The sequence below is a fragment of the Ricinus communis genome, chromosome 2, assembly GCF_019578655.1.
Source record: "Ricinus communis isolate WT05 ecotype wild-type chromosome 2, ASM1957865v1, whole genome shotgun sequence".
NCBI lineage: Eukaryota > Viridiplantae > Streptophyta > Magnoliopsida > Malpighiales > Euphorbiaceae > Ricinus > Ricinus communis.
In genome coordinates this window covers 9,899,736-9,919,539 of record NC_063257.1, presented here as the reverse complement: position 1 = coordinate 9,919,539, position 19,804 = coordinate 9,899,736, and the positions used below count along the sequence as shown (strand labels likewise).

Below are 19,804 nucleotides of genomic sequence, written 5' to 3'. Positions count from 1 at the left end.
GAAATTCCTCGTTTACAAATTGATGTTTTAAGGGCGAGTGACTCGTTGTACAGATCCGGGCTGTTGGGCTTGACCTAATTAAATGAAACTATATATAAATTTGGGTTCAACGGGCTTTTTAACAATCGACAAGGCGGCCCATTCAATTGCTCCAAACAAAATACATCTTCGTCTTCGCAAACTAAAAGCTTCGAGCGAATTCTAGGAGATGAAAAGAAGCAGAAACTTGAGCAAGGGGCAGACAAAATAAAAGAAAAATGAATGTTGGACTGAAATATTAATTGAGACATACTAAAAGTGAGTTAATATAAGTATATTAGGCAATGGAGAAAGCGTTGCCGCCGTCGCCATCCGGCTCAATTGACGGCGGCGGAGAACTACAATGCGTTGGGAGGTTAGAAATTGTTAGACCAAAGCCAGTGGGTTTCCTATGCGGTTCAATTCCGGTTCCTACTGATAAGTCATTTCACGCTTTCAATTCCGCTCTCATTCCTTCTCCTCACACGTAACTCTCTCTCTCTCTCTCTCTCTCTCTCTGTAGATATGATCTTTTATCTATTTTTACTCAGTTTGTGGTTTTTGTTTTTGGTTGTCTGCGTAGCGTGAGTGCGCCGAGGTACCGGATGTTACCGGCGGAGACTGATCTTAATACGCTTCCGGTTGTTGCTAACTTGCCGGACAAAGTTCTTCCTTTTTCTGCTGTTCAAGCTAAAGCCAGTGGAGGTTCTCTTTTACCTTTTTTCTTTTTAAATTTTGGAGATCAGTCTCTTTGCTTTTGTTTATTCGACAAAATTGTGAAAATGCATTTGGTTTATATTATTACTAGAGTCCTTGTGAGCTGTGATTTGTGTGAATCCTAATTTGTTAGTCCTATCTGACAACTAATTGTGAGTTCTAATGGACAAAAAGGATGAAAAAATAAAGTACTCTCTTTTTTAGATTCTACCATATCTTTTGAGGTGTATCTAATTATTTCAAGATAGGGAAATCTTAACAGAGAATTAAATGAAGCCTAGAAAGTAAAGCTAATGCACTAATAAATTGTGGGGTTCTTTCAAAGATATATATGCCTTTAACGCGATGAATCCGTCATCGCTTTTATATATATATATAGGATGATTATGGCATTGAAAATTTTATTGAGTATTTGGTTTTTAATCTGGCTTTTTTTTAACTTTGTTGGATTTCATCATGGTGAATCTGATGGTTTTACACACCACGGCATACACTAAGTAGTGTCTTTGAAAGAATGTTCTGAAGTAATCATGTTTAAGTAAGATTCTAATTTAAGTGATTTAAGGTGACATTATGTTGATAGGCGAGAATTTAGGTGGTACCCAATAGGAAGTTAGAGCTTTGGAGGAGAACTTTGGAATCAAAGAGACTCAGGCTTAATAGAAAGAAAATTGAGTATCTACACTATAATTGTGGTTTTGGAGAGTATTGGGAGTGATGGAGTTAGTTTAGGTGCGTTGTAATGCTTCATAGCGAGAACACACTTTAAGCACCTTGTCTCAATCCTTCAAAGAAATGGTGGATGTGAAGAGGATGTTAGCCATAGGACTAAAGCATGGTGGATGAAGTGGAGGAATGCTATGGGAGTTTTGTGTGACCATAAAGTTCCTGTTAAATTGAAAGGTAAGCTTTACCACATTGCTGTATGGCCCGCAATGCTAGTGAGTGTTGGGCAATGGAGCGAAATATGTTTTTAAGATGAGGGTGCGGAGATGGGGTTGCTAAGATGGATGTGCCAACATACAAGAATGAATAGTCCATGATGAGTGTTTTAGGGAAGAGATAGGGTAACTCACATTGAGGGAAAGTTGAGAGAATGTAGACTGAGATGGTTTGGGCATGTAAATTATAGACCAATTGATGCTCCAGTTAGGAAGGGCGACCATATTAAGGTTGATGGAGTGAAGAAAGGAAGGGGTAAACTTAAACTAACGTAACGAAAATTGGTCCAAGATGATCTAGTGTGCTTACATCCTTCCAAATATGTGGCCCAAAATTGTCTGGAGTGGAGAAAGAGAAAATCTATATAGCTGACCCCAAATTAACTTGGGATTGAGTTTAGTTGAGTATGGTTTAAAGTGAGGTGGATAAACTAGATGAATTGGTTAAGGAGTTCTGAGAGTTAATGTTCTAATCATCTTGGGATGGGCAAGGGCTGTCATATAATTGGAAGGATCAACTAAGGTATCACTAAAGTAGTTTCTCTTTGGTTGCTCATCATGTCTATTTTTTCTAGAGACTATATGTTGATGCTTTTGTGTTTGTAGTTTTCTCAGAAGTTGATATCTGCTTTTGAGAAATTACAGTAGATGCGTCCATTCTGACAGGATTTCTGCGGATTTGTTACTTATAAAATCTGATTTTTCAATTTTGACATGCTAGTTAAAAGAGCAACATTTATCTTTCATTTGCTTCCTGGATCAATTGTAAATTTGTGGGTGCATAACAGCAGAATTACCTTGGGAGGGAGATGCTGTTTCATCAAACCTTACCAGGAAATGTGAAGCCCTTGCTGTATCTGGTTTGGTGGAGTATGGAGATGAGATAGATGTGATTGCTCCTACTGACATTCTGAAGCAGATCTTCAAAATGCCATATTCTAAAGCTCGATTATCAATTGCAGTTCGTCGTATTGGACAGACTCTTATTCTAAATGCTGGGTTTGTGTCTCTGCACAAACAGATAGATGAGCTAGATCTGAATTGCTTTATTACTTGACTTTTAAATCATTCAACAACTTGTATATGTTATGACACACAGGCCTGATGTGGAAGAGGGAGAAAAGTTGGTCAGAAGGCACAAAACTCAATCAAAATGTGCGGATCAATCTTTATTTTTGAATTTTGCTATGCATTCAGTCAGAATGGAGGCATGTGATTGTCCACCAACTCATCATGCTTCATCAGAGGGGCACTCAGACTCATCTGTGTTTCCTGGGACTGATACGTCCCATTTTGTGGGGCAGACTGATGGTGCTACATTTAATGGTGGGTACAAAAAGTTTTCAGAGTACTCACAGGTGAAAAAAGATGGCTTTGTTTGGGAAAGCACTAAGAATAAGAGAAATAAGGACCGCCATCCTGTGAAAAAAGCTTCACATGTTGGTGAAAAGCCCAGATGCTCAGTGCAGGAATCTGACAAGCATAGAAGAGTCAGTAATGATGGATTTTTAAGGGTTCTGTTTTGGCAATTTCACAATTTCCGAATGCTCTTAGGTAGTGACTTGCTTCTGCTCAGTAATGAAAAATATGTTGCTGTGAGTTTGCATTTATGGGATGTAACACGACAGGTAATGACAAGCTTCCTTGAAACTGCTAACTGCCTTTTCTGATTAGCAAATTTTTCATTTTTCCTTCCCCATGTCTCAATAGGTCACTCCAATAACTTGGCTTGAGGCCTGGCTTGACAATGTAATGGCAAGTGTGCCCGAGTTGGCCATCTGTTATCATCAAAATGGTGTTGTTCAGGGTTATGAACTTCTAAAAACAGATGATATATTTCTCTTAAAAGGAATCTCTAATGATGGTACTCCAGCTTTTCATCCTCATGTTGTCCAGCAAAATGGCCTCTCTGTTCTGAGGTTCCTTCAAGAAAACTGCAAGCAAGACCCTGGTGCTTATTGGGTATACAAATGGTTTTGAACTTGTACGAGATGTATTTACCAACTATTTTCATGAATTTGTTTCTAAATGTTTTCTCTAATAATCTGTTTACAGCTTTATAAAAGCGCTGGTGAAGACATGATTCAGCTTTTTGATATTTCTGTTATTCCCAAGAGCCATCCTTCCAGCAATTATGATGATAGATCAAGCTCCCTGTCTTCTTTATTTAATAGCGGAAGAAGTGACTCCTTGTTTTCATTGGGAACTCTTCTTTATCGTATTGCTCACAGGCTTTCCCTTTCAGTGGTATGACATAAAATAGATTCTTAATTGCTTGCTGATACTCTGGTACATTTGATACATTTCTATTAATGATTGTTAACTTTTCTGAGTTAGGCAACTAATAACAGGGCCAAGTGTGCAAGGTTCTTAAGGAAATGTTTGGAATTCTTGGATGAGCCCGATCATCTGGTAGACTTGATGCACTATTCTCTTCATTTGTGTTGATTTCTATAAAAGGAAACTGATAATCATACTCGGTTGTTGTATATGATGCTTTCTATAAACAGGTGGTGCGTGCTTTTGCTCATGAGCAATTTGCGAGGCTTCTTTTGAATCATGATGAAGGGCTGGAATTGAATTTGACATCTGAATCACTTCCAGTGGAATGTGAAGTCATGGTTCCAGTAGATTCCCTCAACTCTTCTTGCAGTGCCTCTGAATCAGTTGTCTATGAAAATCTATCCTCAAAAGCTGCAGAAGACAGATTGTGTGAAGATGGAGAAAGCTTTGATCATGTAATGTCAGAAGCTTCAAAAAAAAAGACGTTGGAGGCAAATGTATGTAATCCAGGAAAGTTGATTGAATCAAGCAAAATAGATTCGCAAGAAGAACCTCTGCCTAGTTCCTCTTCCGGGGAAGACTTTGCGGTGTGTAAAATGTCCCCAACATCTACATGTGTGGTCCAAACTGTTGCGGATCCAATCTCCTCTAAGTTAGCTGCAGTTCATCATGTTTCTCAAGCTATTAAGTCTCTCAGATGGATGCGACAACTACAAGGTATTGAAGCAGAGTTGCTTGACCAGGAAAGGCCACCTTCAACTGTAAATTTTTCTGTTTGTGCATGTGGTGATACTGACTGTATCGAAGTATGTGATATTCGAGAGTGGCTACCAACATCAGAAATAGATCACAAACTGTGGAAACTTGTTCTTCTGCTTGGAGAATCTTATTTGGCACTAGGACAAGCTTATATGGAGGATAACCAGTTGCATCAAACTCTGAAAGTAATAGAGTTAGCATGCTTGGTTTATGGATCAATGCCACAACATTTGGAGGACGTGAGGTTTATTTCCTCAATTATTAACAATTCATCCCTAACAAAATGCAATGATAAAAATGCTAAGAAAATATCATATATTGGTGATGCAAAAGAAGTAAAAACCAGCTCTACTGATGATTCTCTTGCTTTTGATTGCTTGTCTTCCACTTACATTTTCTGGGCCAAGGCATGGACACTGGTTGGAGATGTTTATGTTGAGTTTCGTTTTATAAAGGGTAAAGAGCTTTCAATACAATCAGACAGAAAGCCTTCTGCAGGAGAGTTGAGAATGTCATCTGAGGTTGTGAAGGAAGTCCAAAGACTAAAGAGGAAGCTGGGTCAGTATGTTCAGAATTGCAGCTCATGTTCCTTGGTGAACTGCAGCTGCCAGAGTGATAGGGCAAGCAGTGGAAGCAGTGCTAGCAGTAGCAGCAGAGATAAGCACTCTCTAGTCTATAGTAGGAAGCATGGTAAAAGATCTTCTGCAAAGAGTTCCACTTACCATGGAGACTCTGATAATGGTCGCAGTCATCACAGAGTGGAGAATACGATAAGTTCTAATAGTGTATATCATCAGATCAATAGAAGTGGAGATGCTCCACTAGAAGCTTCTGAAATGGTAGATAATGACCTCGAAATAAATTCCTCGGCACCTTCTAATTCTGACAATGGACAGCAGGGTAGTTTTGAAATGCATGAAGGGTTTATGGTGCCATGTCGAAACCAAGCCACTTCAAAAGAGATACCTAAAGTAAAGAGTGGTGGGATATTTAAGTATCTTAGAGATTTTGTTGTTGGAGATGTAGAATACAATCTTTCTATTGCTCTAAGTTGCTATGAAGAAGCCAGAAAAGCATTGGCAGGACTTCCTACAGGTTCAGCTGAATTGCAATCTGTGTTTAAAAAGATAGGGTGGGTTTGCAATGAACTGGGGCGAAATAGGCTTGAACGAAGAGAGTTGACCAAGGCTGAACTTGCATTTGCTGATGCCATAACAGCATTCAGAAAAGTTTCTGATTACTCCAACATTATTCTAATCAATTGTAATTTGGGCCATGGCAGGCGAGCATTGGCTGAAGAAACGGTATCAAAATATGCAAGTTTTAAATCACATGCTATCTTTCATAATGCATGCAAGCAAGTTTTGCAAACTGCAAAATTGGAATACTGTGAAGCATTGAGATATTATGGGGCAGCAAAATCTGAACTCAGTGCTATTAAAGAAGACAAAGACTTGGGGTCAAGCAGCTTGAGGAATGAAGTATGTACTCAATTTGCTCATACGTATCTGAGGCTCGGCATGCTTTTGGCAAGAGAGGATACTACTGCAGAAGTTTATGAGAATGGAGCCTTAGAAGATATGAATTTTTTGCACATTAGTGATAGTGAGAAAAAAGAGAGGAGAGAATTGAGGAAGCATGAGATTTCAGCTAATGATGCCATTAGGGAGGCATTGGCTGTGTATGAATCTCTCGGTGAATTACGCAAACAGGAAGCTGCTTTTGCTTACTTTCAGCTTGCTTGCTATCAACGGGATTGCTGTTTGAGATTTTTGGAGTCAGATCAGAAGAAAAGCAACTTGCCTAAAGGTGAAAACAGCATTATTCAACGAGTCAAGCAATATGCTTCCTTGGCCGAAAGGAACTGGCAAAAAGCAACAGACTTTTATGGCCCAAAGACACATCCGACAATGTACCTGACTATTCTTACAGAGAGATCAGCTCTTTCATTAAGCCTCTCTAGTGCTTTCCACTCCAATGCAGTACGTTCTTGAACTTTCTTTTTCACTTTAATGGCAGCAGAGTATTGATATCTTCCTTTCCAAAGTAATGATTGCGACTTTTAATGATAGGTTGGTTTTTCATTAGACTGGTTAATACTTCGATACAGAAGATAAAAAGTGGCAAATATAAGACACTTCTTTGTCATAAGCTGAACTATCAATTTCTGAATCTTCTAGATCCGACTTAGCTTCATTGCTCAAATAATAATAGTACTTCAGATGTTTTACTTAATTTTTTGTGTTCTATGTACCGTAATGATTGACTTTTTTGTGGTAGCTAGTGGCTGATTAATTACCACTAGGGCTGGTCTTAGGTTTAACTGTTTAAGATAGATGAACAAACATATACATCAAGCATTGAAGCAAAGACATTCTGCTATTTCTCTTTCTTTGTCCATGATGAATATTGGGATTTTTTTTTCTTTTGATTTTTTTTTTCTGTTGGTTCTGAGATGAGAGTCTATCTGGCTTTAATTTGTGGGTATTCGATGTCATTTTCATGATCGTCTTGTCCATTGATGCATTTTGATATAGCGAAAGAGATGGAGTGCATATCAGGTATTTCACGACTATTTTGTTGTCTGATGCAATAATCTTACTGGAGCCATGATGTGATGTCAGTTTATTATCTCAGTTACATTTTGGTTTCTGAAGTTTCCGAAGAAGCGCTGTGTATATTCATTATTATACTTATTGAATGATACTGATGAATAGCTCATGTTCCAGATGCTAGAATTAGCCCTATCACGCATGCTTGAAGGACGGTATGTATCTGAAACAGTTCCAGATTCTTTTGAAGTTGATAACCCTGAGGTGCATGGCAAATTTTGGGGTCATTTGCAGATGCTTTTAAAGAAAATGTTAGCCTCGACACTTTTTGTAAATACAAATAGATCTTCAACTGCTGTCCAGACTGCCTCAGCATCCAACAGGCCTGATGCTGGGAAACTCAGGGAGCTCTATAAGATGTCCTTGAAATGTACTGATTTCAGTCAGTTACATGCTATGAACACTTTGTGGACATCCTAACTCGAAAATTTTATCTCTAGACGCTGTGGATCCCATCCTGTAATATTTGCATCTCATACAAAAAAGTAGCATATGATTGCATATAGTTGAAGATTGTTTGCAGCATATTGACGTCAGGCTTTGCTGAAGGCCCATAGTAGCGGAGCTGACGGAAGGCAATGAAGATGAAAGAATTGCGGGTAGTTTGATGTTGAAGACATGCAGGTTTTGACAGGGGTTAATCAGCAGCTCTGTCTTGATGCAGGGCCATCAATAGCTGAACTACTTGTGCAGACAAGCTCCTGTACAGAAGTAATATTTAAACTAATTTACTTGTAATTATTATTATCAGATACGTATAGAGATTTTGTTATGCTTTAAGATTGCATTGCACTTGCCAGATACTATTCAGCAGAGCAGATAACTTGCTGCTGCTGTTTTCTCAGAAGTGATTATTAGATCACAAGATATCTCGCCGAAGTTGTCAAGCTGTAATCCGTCGGCGGGGCCGATTTGACAACTTCAAACTTTAGTTATTGGTTTAATGTTAATTAGAAAAACGGATCAGAAACTTGTTCTTCGTTTAAAGTACGAATATCGGGACACGTCATTAAAAATTATATGGTTTTAAGAACATTTATTATTTTTCTATTTGTTTTTCTTTTAATTTTAAGAGTTGAATTTCTTTTATTATTTTTTCTCCAATAAAAAGTGATTAAATATTATAATACACTGATTGCAGATAAATTAAAATATAAAATTATTAATTTATAATTTTATAAAAATGCGTATAAAAATACTGCTAGGAAGTGTCTTACCATTCAATATGCTGTATAAAAGAAAAAAGAAGATAAACAATTAACATATGACTCGTACAATTGAAGGAAAAGGCTGATATTATTACTCACTTTTGTTGACGGGTTTGATATTTTGAGAGCCGTATTTGATTTAGTATCGGCTGTCGGATCATATTATATTTGGATAAGGCAAATATATATATATATGCGCCAAATGTAAATAAAAACAAAAGCTTAAAAAGGAGACACACTGGACAAACGTGACCACAGACACAAACACCACGCCAACACACAGGATCAAAACGCGGAGTTTCCAACACATATTAATCAGACTCTCTTCACTTCGTAAGACGATAAAAACAACAAATAATAATAATAATAATAATAATTTATTAACTTAACTGTTAAGATTTAGGAATAAAAGGAAAGTCATGGTAGTAAAATTAAAATTAAAATTAAAATTAAAAAATTTAGGAAAAATAAAATCCCAAATAGAATTTTCTTCTCTGCAATTATAAATAAGCGATGCAGAAAATCAGAAACCCATCATCATCATCATCATCATCACCATCACGGAACCTGCTTTTGCTGTTGCTCGCGTTTATCGTATTCTCTCTGATCAAGATGGCGGATTCTTCTTCTGCTCCTTCGGAAGCCGCGGTTCATATTGTGTACACGGAGAGGCCGCAGGATGAGGAGCCTGAGGCCTACCATATCAGAACCCTAACTTCTGTCCTCGGCAGGTACGTGTGTAAAATTTGTATTAGCGATTGATTTTAGTTGTTGATGCGAATCGCGATCTTTTGATTGGTTTTTGTGGGATTTAAATTCCCGTTGAGAATTTGAAGTGATGAGGCTGCAAAGGAGGCTTTGGTTTATAGTTATAAGACTGCTGCTAGTGGATTCTCTGCTAAGCTTACTCCTGAGCAAGTTGCCCAAATCTCTAGTAAGTGGCTTCTCCTTCTTTTTCTTTTTCTTTTTTTTTTTTAACAATTGCGCTGGCTGAAATGAATTTTTGTTTTGTGATCTAGTGGAAGATTAGGGTTTAAAAAAAAAAAAATTCTAATCTTATTTTATTACATCCTATTGCCAGTTTAACAGGCATGGCATTTTTTAAATGTGTTTGGCACATTCTAAAGGTAGAGATTTGGGGTTTTTCTGGCAATCATTGTTTTAAAAATATCAGAAAAAGATACTGGTTTTGCTGCTGTAATTTGATAGTAGTGTTTCTTATTTCAAGCATGTATTGTTTCAAATGTGGAAGTACATCAATTTCACCAATTGAAATGATCCTTTTTTTAGGCTGTCTGTATATGTGTATGTATGTGGGGCTGTTAAAAATGGTACAGAATAAAGTGGCATGTGCTTCATATAGGGCAATATTTTTTTCTCAATTGCACCATGCTTGTGCAAAATTGTTCTCGGAGATCTTTTTCCTCATTCCTAAGTTGATTTCATATGCATTTGCATGCCTTTCTTGCACAATTGTCTTTTCTGTTTCTTTATATATATATATAATATTTGGTTTTTTAATTTATATTCGAAATGCTCCCACTTTTATTACTCCAATGTGATTTCAAGAGCATTGTATGCATCAGTTGCACTTTCTACTTATGAATTCATATCTTTTTAATTAGGAGTGGGAACTGTGTAATACTTCCATTTTGTGCCCTTTCTATGATTATTAATAATAAGAATAAGAAATAATGATAACATTTTCATGCTGTTATGCTTATCTTGCAGAACAACCTGGTGTTCTTCAAGTTGTTCCCAGCAGGACAGTTCAGCTGCATTCAGGAGCCGCAAAGCTGCACTAATATTACTTTCAAACTCCTTATCACAGAATAAACTTCCAAAATATGCATAAAAAAAAAAACAGTTTTCCATGTAATCAAATGTAATGTGTGTGGTAAGAAAGCTTCGGATCTAATACATATATATATGTATTTCTTCTACTTATCCTTCCAGTTCTATATACTTTATAAGTCTCTCTGGATCAAAAATTTACATGTCTACTTTTATTTTTGTTATTATATACAGTTGTTGTCTACTTTTAATGTGGTTTTGATTTTTACCAAATAGTAAGGGCACCCATAAGAGCTTTGCTTTGGAGCCTTGAACCCTAAATCCTCTTTGACAATTGGATTTGTCTTGGCATTGTCGGTTGTTGCTGCTTTTGTTGAATAATAAGAGGCAATGATTGATTGATGATTTTGCTCTTAAAATCAATATGAGGAATTAAGTGGGACTCTTTTCACTTCGCATCAGCTTTCTTAATGAAGTCCCTTAGCTATCAAAAGATTTGGATAAGAGCCCATATAATGAATTTTGAATATTAGGGATTTCTGTATGAACATGAGGGGCTTACTTATTATTTTTCTTTTCCAAAGCAATGACAAATGAGAAGGCTAAAGTGTCAAATTGCCCCCTTAATTTAGTTTTTGACTTTTTAGCTAATTTATCATATAGAAACTTGTCAAAAATGGTTAATTTATTCTTTTATCCATACAAGGTCCAAAGGGCTACACAATATATGGGGTATAGCTAATTTATTCTCATTAAAATATCTAATACTTAGAGAAATATTAATTACATTAATTTATATTTAAAAATTTAATTTTATCTGCGCATTTCGCATAACAAGTAATCTGTAAAGTGAACTTTTATTGAATTATATCTATAAATTATTTAAGAACATTTAGTCTTAATGTCGATCAAAGTAACTAAATAATATTATTAAGATTATGTCGTTATAATTTCATAAAATTAAACGAAAAGCTTACATCCTAATAATATTAAAATCATAATTTTTAATAAAAATAACAACTTAATAGTTTTTCTAATCTAATCTAAATTTTAATCTCTAAAATAATAGGTTGAATTGGTGAACTATATATATATATATATCACTTAATATCCTTAAAATTACTTTAATCTAAAATGTTAAATTATTTAAAATATTTCTATTATAATTTTTTTATATTTACTGTTTATGTAATTTTATAATGCTAATTAGTTTTATAGATAATACATTATTATAATTAAAATCTATTAATTATTAATTATTATTAACTAATATTGTAATTAGTAATTATTAAGTTTTATTAGACATTAAGATTAAATTATGCAAAATTTAAGTAATTTTACTCCAATTCGATTAACAAAAATATGTTTTTAAAGTTTGATATTTAGTAAGAGGACTAAATTCAATTTTTTTTATAAATTAAATGGCCACTTTTGATAAATTGGGCATAGAATTAAAATTTGATAAATCGCTAAATTACTCCATATTGAGAGGCAAAGTTGACCCTTAGAAATACAACTTTTAAAGGAGACGTCTTCTTATTCTTAATAAGAAAATATGAGGGCTCCATCATCTCAACCAATGATAAGTGTGGTCCCACTTAATTTATATAATTTGATTTTCTATGTTTTATTAATAATTTCATACTATATTTTATTAGAAGCTGACTTTCAAAAATATTGTCTTAGATTTTGATTATATGTCTAATTTATTTATTCGAGTCATATACATGACTTTAATATTCTATTATAAAATTATTTAATTTATTAACTATAATTTAAATAATATAAATCAAAAATTTAAATTATCTATGAACAATTTAAAATACATTTTAATAATTTTACTTGCTTAAAGATTTTACTCGCAGAAGTATCGAAATTATTTATAAATTTAAATCTCAACAACAATTACTTTTAACGTTTATTTTCTTAATTAAATTGCCACTACTAAAAGAATTGAGGGGAATACAAAGATGCTAATATATATATATATAAAACAAATAAAATTTTAAGAGTTGAAGGAGAAAAGGAATTCCTAAAAAACAGAAGTTCTCGTTTCCTCAAGTTAACAGAGAAAAATTAGAAGAGAGAAAAAGGTTAGATCCAATCCCAAATTCTTTGAGAGAGAGATCTTGCAGTTGCATACAATGAAGAAGCAAAGTGCAGGTGGATCATCAACAACAAAGCCTGCACATACAGTATTACCATATCAAACATCAAGATTAAGGGACCACTATCTAATTGGCAAGAAGCTAGGCCAAGGCCAATTTGGAACCACATATCTATGTACAAATAAAGCAACAAACGCCCAATACGCATGCAAATCAATCCCCAAAAGAAAACTTTTATGCAAAGAAGATTATGAAGATGTATGGAGAGAGATCCAGATCATGCATCATTTATCTGAACACCCAAACGTGGTCCAAATCAAGGGTACTTATGAAGATTCAATGTTTGTTCACTTGGTTATGGAGCTCTGTGCGGGTGGTGAGCTTTTTGATAGGATTGTTGCAAAGGGTCAATACAGTGAAAAAGAAGCTGCTAAATTGATCAAAACTATTGTGGGTGTTGTTGAGGCTTGTCATTCTTTGGGTGTTATGCATAGAGATCTTAAGCCTGAGAATTTTTTGTTCGATACTCCTGGTGACGACGCCAAGCTTAAAGCTACAGACTTTGGCCTTTCTGTTTTCTATAAGCCAGGTTTGTTTTTCTGAAGGAATTGTTGTATGCATTTATTTCTTGATTGATTATTAAATAATACGGGATTTATTTATTTTTTCGATTATAATTGTTTTCAAGATTCAGAATTTCTTGTTGTTTTGATTGATTAGAAGAATGGCTTGTCTTTGGTTCAGTTGTTTTCCTTGATTGCATTTGGGTGTGGTCGTTTTGTTTTGTTTTTTTCTCTTTTGCTGATTGGATATTCAGATTTATTATGTGGGTCAAGATGAGCCTTTCGAGTTGTTGTAATTGGAGCCGGTTTGTTGGTTGTTTGGAGATTGGAGATCTTTTATCCCTACAATCAATTTTGGAAGGTTGTCTGGTGGGATCAAATGGTGCTCTCTTTTATTTCTATATCCGCTGCAAGCCTGGTTAATGGTTGAACTCTCTAGTTACATTGCTTGGACATCTTGCTTTCTATTAATTGTTTGGTCGGGGAAAATGGTAAATTACTAATTTGCTTCAGAACTTTTTTCTGGTTTTCTTGAATCAGGAGCCTGGTTTGAACTTATACTGTTTTTGGTGGAATAGTCAGTGTTTTTGTTGGAATGATATGTTGAATTCTGTGTATTTCTCAGAATTCAAAGGTTTTTATTATCGGACTTCTAGTGATTCTGAGGTTTTTGAACGTCAAAATTGCCTTGTAAAAGATAAAAATATAAGGATTTCTGAGCATGTGTAAATCGCCACTGTCTTGTATTTTGAATGAAATGAAATGTTGGCATTCTAGGAGTGTGCCACTACAACTCCCTGATTTCCTGAAATTTTTCCTCACTGACTGGTCCTTTTTCTCTCTCTAGGACAATATTTCTCTGATGTAGTTGGGAGTCCATATTATGTTGCACCTGAGGTTTTGCTCAAACGTTATGGACCTGAAGTAGATGTCTGGAGTGCAGGTGTTATCCTTTACATCTTGTTAAGTGGGGTTCCACCTTTCTGGGCAGGTAGTGATCCTCTGATGTTCTCTTAACCCTAGAGTTGTAGAGATGCGGCTATATCCATTTTATCCTTTTCTTTTATCATTATTTCATGTTAGTGGTTTTCCTTTTTTTCCTTCTCTTTTGCAGAAACTGAATCAGGAATTTTCAGACATATTTTACAAGGCAAAATAGATTTTGAATCTGAGCCATGGCCTAAAATCTCAGACAGTGCAAAAGATCTGATAAAAAAGATGCTTGAGAGGGACCCAAGGCAGAGGATTTCTGCTCATGAAGTCTTATGTTAGTTATCTCATTCTTATAATTAGAAAGTTATGCTATTGTTAATATAATTTTTCTAGTAGGGATATAGCCATGTGCTATCTTTGTTAAATTCTTGGGATTCTTAAAAATAGAACTTATGTGTTAGGTCACCCATGGATCGTGGATGACACAGTTGCCCCAGACAAACCTTTGGATTCTGCAGTCTTGTCACGCCTGAAGAAATTTTCAGCAATGCATAAGCTTAAAAAGATGGCATTGCGTGTATGTTTTTTCCATATTTTTCTTATAATTTTCTCTAATTATGCATGTTTTCTCATTCATAATTTGATAGTCAACTTACTAATCCATTATTAAGCTAGAATGTCGGGTGATGGATCTGTAGTTTAAGGATTAAAGTTAACACAGTGCTTAGGTTATTTCTAAGATCATCGATGGCTTAATTTTGAGCATGTCAATGGTAGATTACTGATAAGGGCTTTTTTCTTTTTTTATTGTAAACATATACTTCTTATGTTTTGAAACTCCTGATGTCTTGATTTCTGGCTTTGAGTGTAAAAGGAATTTTGGAAGATTTATGCTATAATGAGCCGTTTTGATCATGACCATAATTTATGCAGCACTTCAGCTTTTATTTTCAGGAGCATAAGCTTTTATTTTGGGATCATTTCAATTTATAAACCATGAAAGAGTCAGTAAATTCAAGATTGTAAGCAACCGAAGGATTCTTAAAAGAGTAGGATGAAAATGATTTCAAGAATACAAGGTGTGATGCAACAAATTTGAATGGAATACCTCCGATTTTAATACTGTGATGTAGTGCATTTTACAGAAAGATGATTGGATTTCTGTCATAGACATGGTATCCTGTTCAATGGAGAAACGTGATGGTTGCATTAAGTGTTTGTTGAGGCGAAAAATTTGATGCAGTATAAAAAAATGTCTTATTCATCCAGTTCTCCCAGAAAATGTTCTGTGGACACTAAGAATAGTAAGAATAGCTAGATTCTTGTTTGGTGTTCTTGAAGGTTGGTCAAAAGCAGCGGATGTTGTTGGTTGATGGTCTTACAGATAGGCTGACAGCTTCTTAACTGCATCAATTTGCAGAAAAACTTCCTGAATCTGAAGCTACCCAATATTTTGTGCTTGTTAAAATATTTTTTTTCCCAACAAATTACCTGAATGCTAGATAACTTTTTCTCTCAGTCAAATCAATCATCAAGTAGCTTTCTTTGGTGTCAAATGAATTGGTAGAGAAGGAAAAACCACTTTTTTTTTTGTTTCTCCTGATTTTGGGGTGGAATCTTATGAAATGAAGGTGTCATTACCCATATTTCTCTGAACACTAAAATGTAACTGTTTAGCTGACTTTTGAGATGAATGGTTATTACAAATTTTTAGCAATGTATCGTGTTTCATAAAAGGGAATATACATACTTCATTTAGAAAGGAAGTAACAATGGCACAATTTAATTTGGATGTATTCTCTGAATCAAGAAACAAGCTGTAGATGCATTTTATCATAAAATATCAAACCATTTGCTCTCTTTTATTTCTGACCACATGCCAGAAAAGCTATTGCAATGATTAGCATCTCTCTTTTTCACATGATAATCTTTCTCCAGAAGTTTGGTTCTGTTAATTATGACATTGTGCATCCACTTCTTGTAACTAGAAATTCCTTTTGCAGGTTATAGCAGAAAGACTTTCTGAAGAGGAGATTGGTGGCTTGAAGGAGTTGTTTAAGATGCTTGATACAGACAGTAGTGGGACAATAACATTTGAGGAGCTTAAAGAGGGTTTATTGAGAGTGGGTTCTGAACTGATGGAATGTGAGATTAAGGCTCTAATGGAAGCGGTAAATGACATTTGAAACCATAAACATAAACAGTTGTTCTTTCTAATAATTGTGAATGTTTTTAATATCGCTGCCTCGATTGATTTGGATGGTTGAATGTTCTCCCATGGGGGAACCTCTACAGGCTGATATAGACAACAGTGGAACTATAGACTATGGTGAATTTCTTGCTGCTACATTGCACTTAAATAAGATGGAGAGAGAGGAGAATTTGCTTGCAGCTTTCTCCTATTTTGACAAAGATGGTAGTGGTTACATCACAGTTGATGAGCTGCAGCAGGCTTGCAAAGACTTTGGTTTAGATGATGTTCATCTAGATGAAATGATCAAGGAAATTGATGAGGACAATGTAAGTCCCTTTCCTGGTATATATCTTAGGTCTGCATCAATTGGTTTTATTTGTTCATTTAATTGTTCTGTTACATTTCTGTCAGTATCATCATTATTTTCTTTTTCTTTTTTCAGTTTTGGAAAATCAGGTTAAGGATAGAAGCATAATTTATTATATATTTGGATAAATATATAAGATGGTTATTAAGAAATAATAACATGCATGTAGAATCCTTTGAGAAGGGCCATGGAGTAGCTTCTATGTTTAGACTTTAAGAAAATGGTAATGATATGTCTCTAGATAATAATCATCACTCCAGAAATATTGTAGAGGTTATAAACGGGAGACATACTAAGTGATAATACAAACAAGAGGGCGCTTAAATGCAGGTTATGCATGTCCTCACTGCATGCACAGAATGCTTTTCAGATATTCATGTTTGTTCACTGCAATAGAAGTTCATATTACTGCCTGGGAGTGGCTTATTGCCAGTCCTCATGCTGACTAAACTTGCTACATGAGCATACTTGTCCATAAGTGGCACAGAAAGATGGTATAGCCCTTTGTAGCCATATTTCTTTCATACGGACAGTTAGGTTTTTATCTTTTTGGGAATGGAGTTGAAAATTTTAAAGAGGTGAATTTCCTTGAAACTTCAGAGACAATTCTCTGAGCACTATTGAACCTTCTTTAACCAAATAGTTTCTTGTTTCTGTATATTTTGGAGGTAGACAAGTTAGTTGTGGTTTGCTATGATTTGATTGACATCCATTACTCCCATTATGGCAATTGTTTTTCTGATTCAGAATCAGGACGCAATTGTCATTGCCAAAAAAGGGACTCATGTTTTAGTTTCATTAACCAATGCAAAAAAAGGTTTCTGGATTGGCAATTTGGTGCTAATATTTGTTTGTCTATGATCAGAATCACCCGATGTCTGCTTGTAACTGTATCATTTCTATTAGAAGTGAAATAGTTAATGGATCAAGAATAGCTGGTCTACTTATTCAAACTATTTAGAGTACTCAAACTTCAATGCTGTAAACTGTTATTTTTCCAGGATGGACGAATAGATTATGCAGAGTTCACTTCGATGATGAGAAAGGGAGACGAGGATATTGGAAGGAGCAGAACTATGAGAAGCCATCTGAACTTTAATTTAGCTGATGCTCTGGGGGTCAAAGACCTGAACTGAGATGGTAACTGAAAACGTTCAATTGTATAGCTAAGCAAGATGCAGTAACGAGTAACAGAATGCTACAGCTAAGTTCTTGAAGGTATCTTTCTTGCTGGGTTGGAAGGTTTCTAGTAGTTTTAGTTTTGATGAAATTTTATATATGCTGATTTACTCTCGTGGAGCTCAACAATAACAATCTATCTACCCCTGCTGTTGGACAGTAACAATTCATCTATCCTTTAAGAAGTTCAACTGCAGGATCAATGTGACTGTTTCAACAGAAGCAGCAACACATCAAGCATATCATGTTATGACAGAAGCAGTAAATTATGTGGCAATGCTAACATCGTCGGTTTTGTAGCCATGGTATTGTAGGAGGTGTCTTTCCGAAATGTAATGGCCATTTTGTCCATAATAAATAGTTGTCTTTCTGTAAAATTCTATTTTCTGACTATTATTTGCTCACCCTTTTGGAAAATTTGTTGTGTTTTACAGTAAATCAACAGTATTATTAGTTCAATTTTGATCTTATTTTAAATACATAAAATACTCTGTGAAGTTTGCTTGTCAATTATAAGGGTTTAAATCTTATTAATGAAGCATGATAAATCCTCGTCTTCACTCAAAATAAAACCCATAAAGCCCACTTTGGACATGCATTTTTTTTTCTTTTGTCAGCAAACCAGAAAGGATATTTAATGATTAAAAAGAAAGGGAACTGAACTCTGCTGTTAACTGATTAAAAAATTGCAGCTAAAACAAAAACACCTACACTGGTATGCTATATCTTAGAAAACTCTTCTCAACACTTCCAAATGCCACCTCCCAGAAAATTCCTAAAAACAGAAATCCCAATTATCCTGACATTATTCTCTCATCATATATACACTGATCACACAGTGGCTAACAGAACCATCTGGGAATCTTCTGCAACAGAATTTTCCCTTCAGCTTTTGTGCAGAACAAACTAATTACTCTTCTCCAATTACAGCACCACAGACCAGTTTCCAAAGGTTAGCTGTGGTTAGAAAATTAATAAACACAAGCGACACAATGGTTTCTCTGCCTGTTGACAGGATTCCATTTAATCAATTCATTTTTAATATTGGATAATTAACACATACTATACTATTTAAAACTAGTAAATATGTATATATCATCTATCTATTTAATGAGACATTAGATAAGAATTTTTTATATTTATGTGCCATGAGGCTTTCTCTACAAAATAAAAACAAAATTATGGATTGGGTCAAACTACTATTAATTTTTAAGTTTATCCTAGAGAAGCCTTTTTGTATAAAAATATGAACAAATATATGCAATTAGGGTTAGTTTAAAATCAAATAATATTTTAACTCTGTTCAGTACATATGGAATCTAAGCTTTAGCTTACTCTAGCTTTTGTTGCTAAAGTTGCATATGGAATATGCCATGAAGAGGGACCTCTACCATATACATACAGTTTTGTTATGTTAGGTGCTCACCAAATGAATGTTGGTGCTCCTCTGTAAAATGAAATTCACCCAATTATTTGATGATGCATGCTCTCAAGAATATTCAATGAAAACTATAGAAATATTGATGCCAAGAATATTCAATGAAATTAATAGAAATATAAAAGAAATTTCAATTTCTTATTAATCCATGACATGTGCAACCACAATTTTATTAAAGAAATATAAAATAACATACTTGTAATTTATTATTTATTATTTAGAACTTCGAATGCCTGATATTAATCCTAATAAATTAGTAGAATAATTTACACTATTAGCAAAATTGAATATATTACTATTATATTGTTGTTTTATACACTTGATATATTTATTTACTGATATGCACAACGTAGTTAAAATAACAGTATTATAATAATTTATTAAATAATCAATTATATAATTTAAAATAAAAAATCGGTTAAAATTATATATTTTTTATAATATTATATTTGATTTAAATTCATAAAAAATAAAAATATGTATTAGATACTAGAATTTTACTCATTTAATTATTTAAATTTATTTCATTTGAGAAAAGACATGAAAGAAAAAATAAAATAAAAATAATAAGATTGAAATAAATGTTTTAGTGTTATAGAATGTATTGACTTACTAGTGTGGAATTCATATAGAATTCTTGTATATTTTATTAAATTTAGTTTTGCTATAATGAATTCCATACAGATTTAA

The 19,804-nt window shown here is 34.4% G+C and overlaps 2 protein-coding genes across 4 annotated transcripts; both read left to right on the top strand.

Annotated features, from left to right (window-relative positions):
* Nucleotides 1-145: 145 nt before the first annotated feature.
* Nucleotides 146-8,110, top strand: LOC8262710. Of its 2 annotated transcripts, none has more exons than XM_015723946.3 (9): nt 146-505; nt 602-723; nt 2,468-2,675; nt 2,776-3,304; nt 3,387-3,638; nt 3,732-3,923; nt 4,014-4,088; nt 4,187-6,700; nt 7,448-8,110. In XM_015723946.3, the coding sequence occupies exons 1-9, from the start codon at nt 324-326 to the stop codon at nt 7,748-7,750; spliced, it is 4,377 nt and encodes a 1,458-aa protein (XP_015579432.2). In that variant the 5' UTR covers nt 146-323; the 3' UTR covers nt 7,751-8,110. The 2 variants fall into 2 exon arrangements, with proteins under 2 accessions (XP_015579432.2, XP_015579431.2); XM_015723945.3 differs by having other exon boundaries at nt 2,465-2,675.
* Nucleotides 8,111-8,903: 793 nt separating this feature from the next.
* Nucleotides 8,904-18,135, top strand: LOC8262712 (calcium-dependent protein kinase 11). 2 transcript variants are annotated; one of them, XM_015723943.3, is made up of 9 exons: nt 8,904-9,109; nt 12,502-13,029; nt 13,851-13,994; nt 14,118-14,270; nt 14,398-14,513; nt 15,940-16,107; nt 16,232-16,456; nt 17,499-17,715; nt 17,837-18,135. In XM_015723943.3, the coding sequence occupies exons 1-8, from the start codon at nt 9,052-9,054 to the stop codon at nt 17,631-17,633; spliced, it is 1,527 nt and encodes a 508-aa protein (XP_015579429.1). In that variant the 5' UTR covers nt 8,904-9,051; the 3' UTR covers nt 17,634-17,715; nt 17,837-18,135. The 2 variants fall into 2 exon arrangements, with proteins under 2 accessions (XP_015579429.1, XP_002526815.1); XM_002526769.4 differs by lacking the exon at nt 8,904-9,109 and having other exon boundaries at nt 12,314-13,029.
* The last annotated feature ends 1,669 nt before the right edge of the window (nt 18,136-19,804 follow it).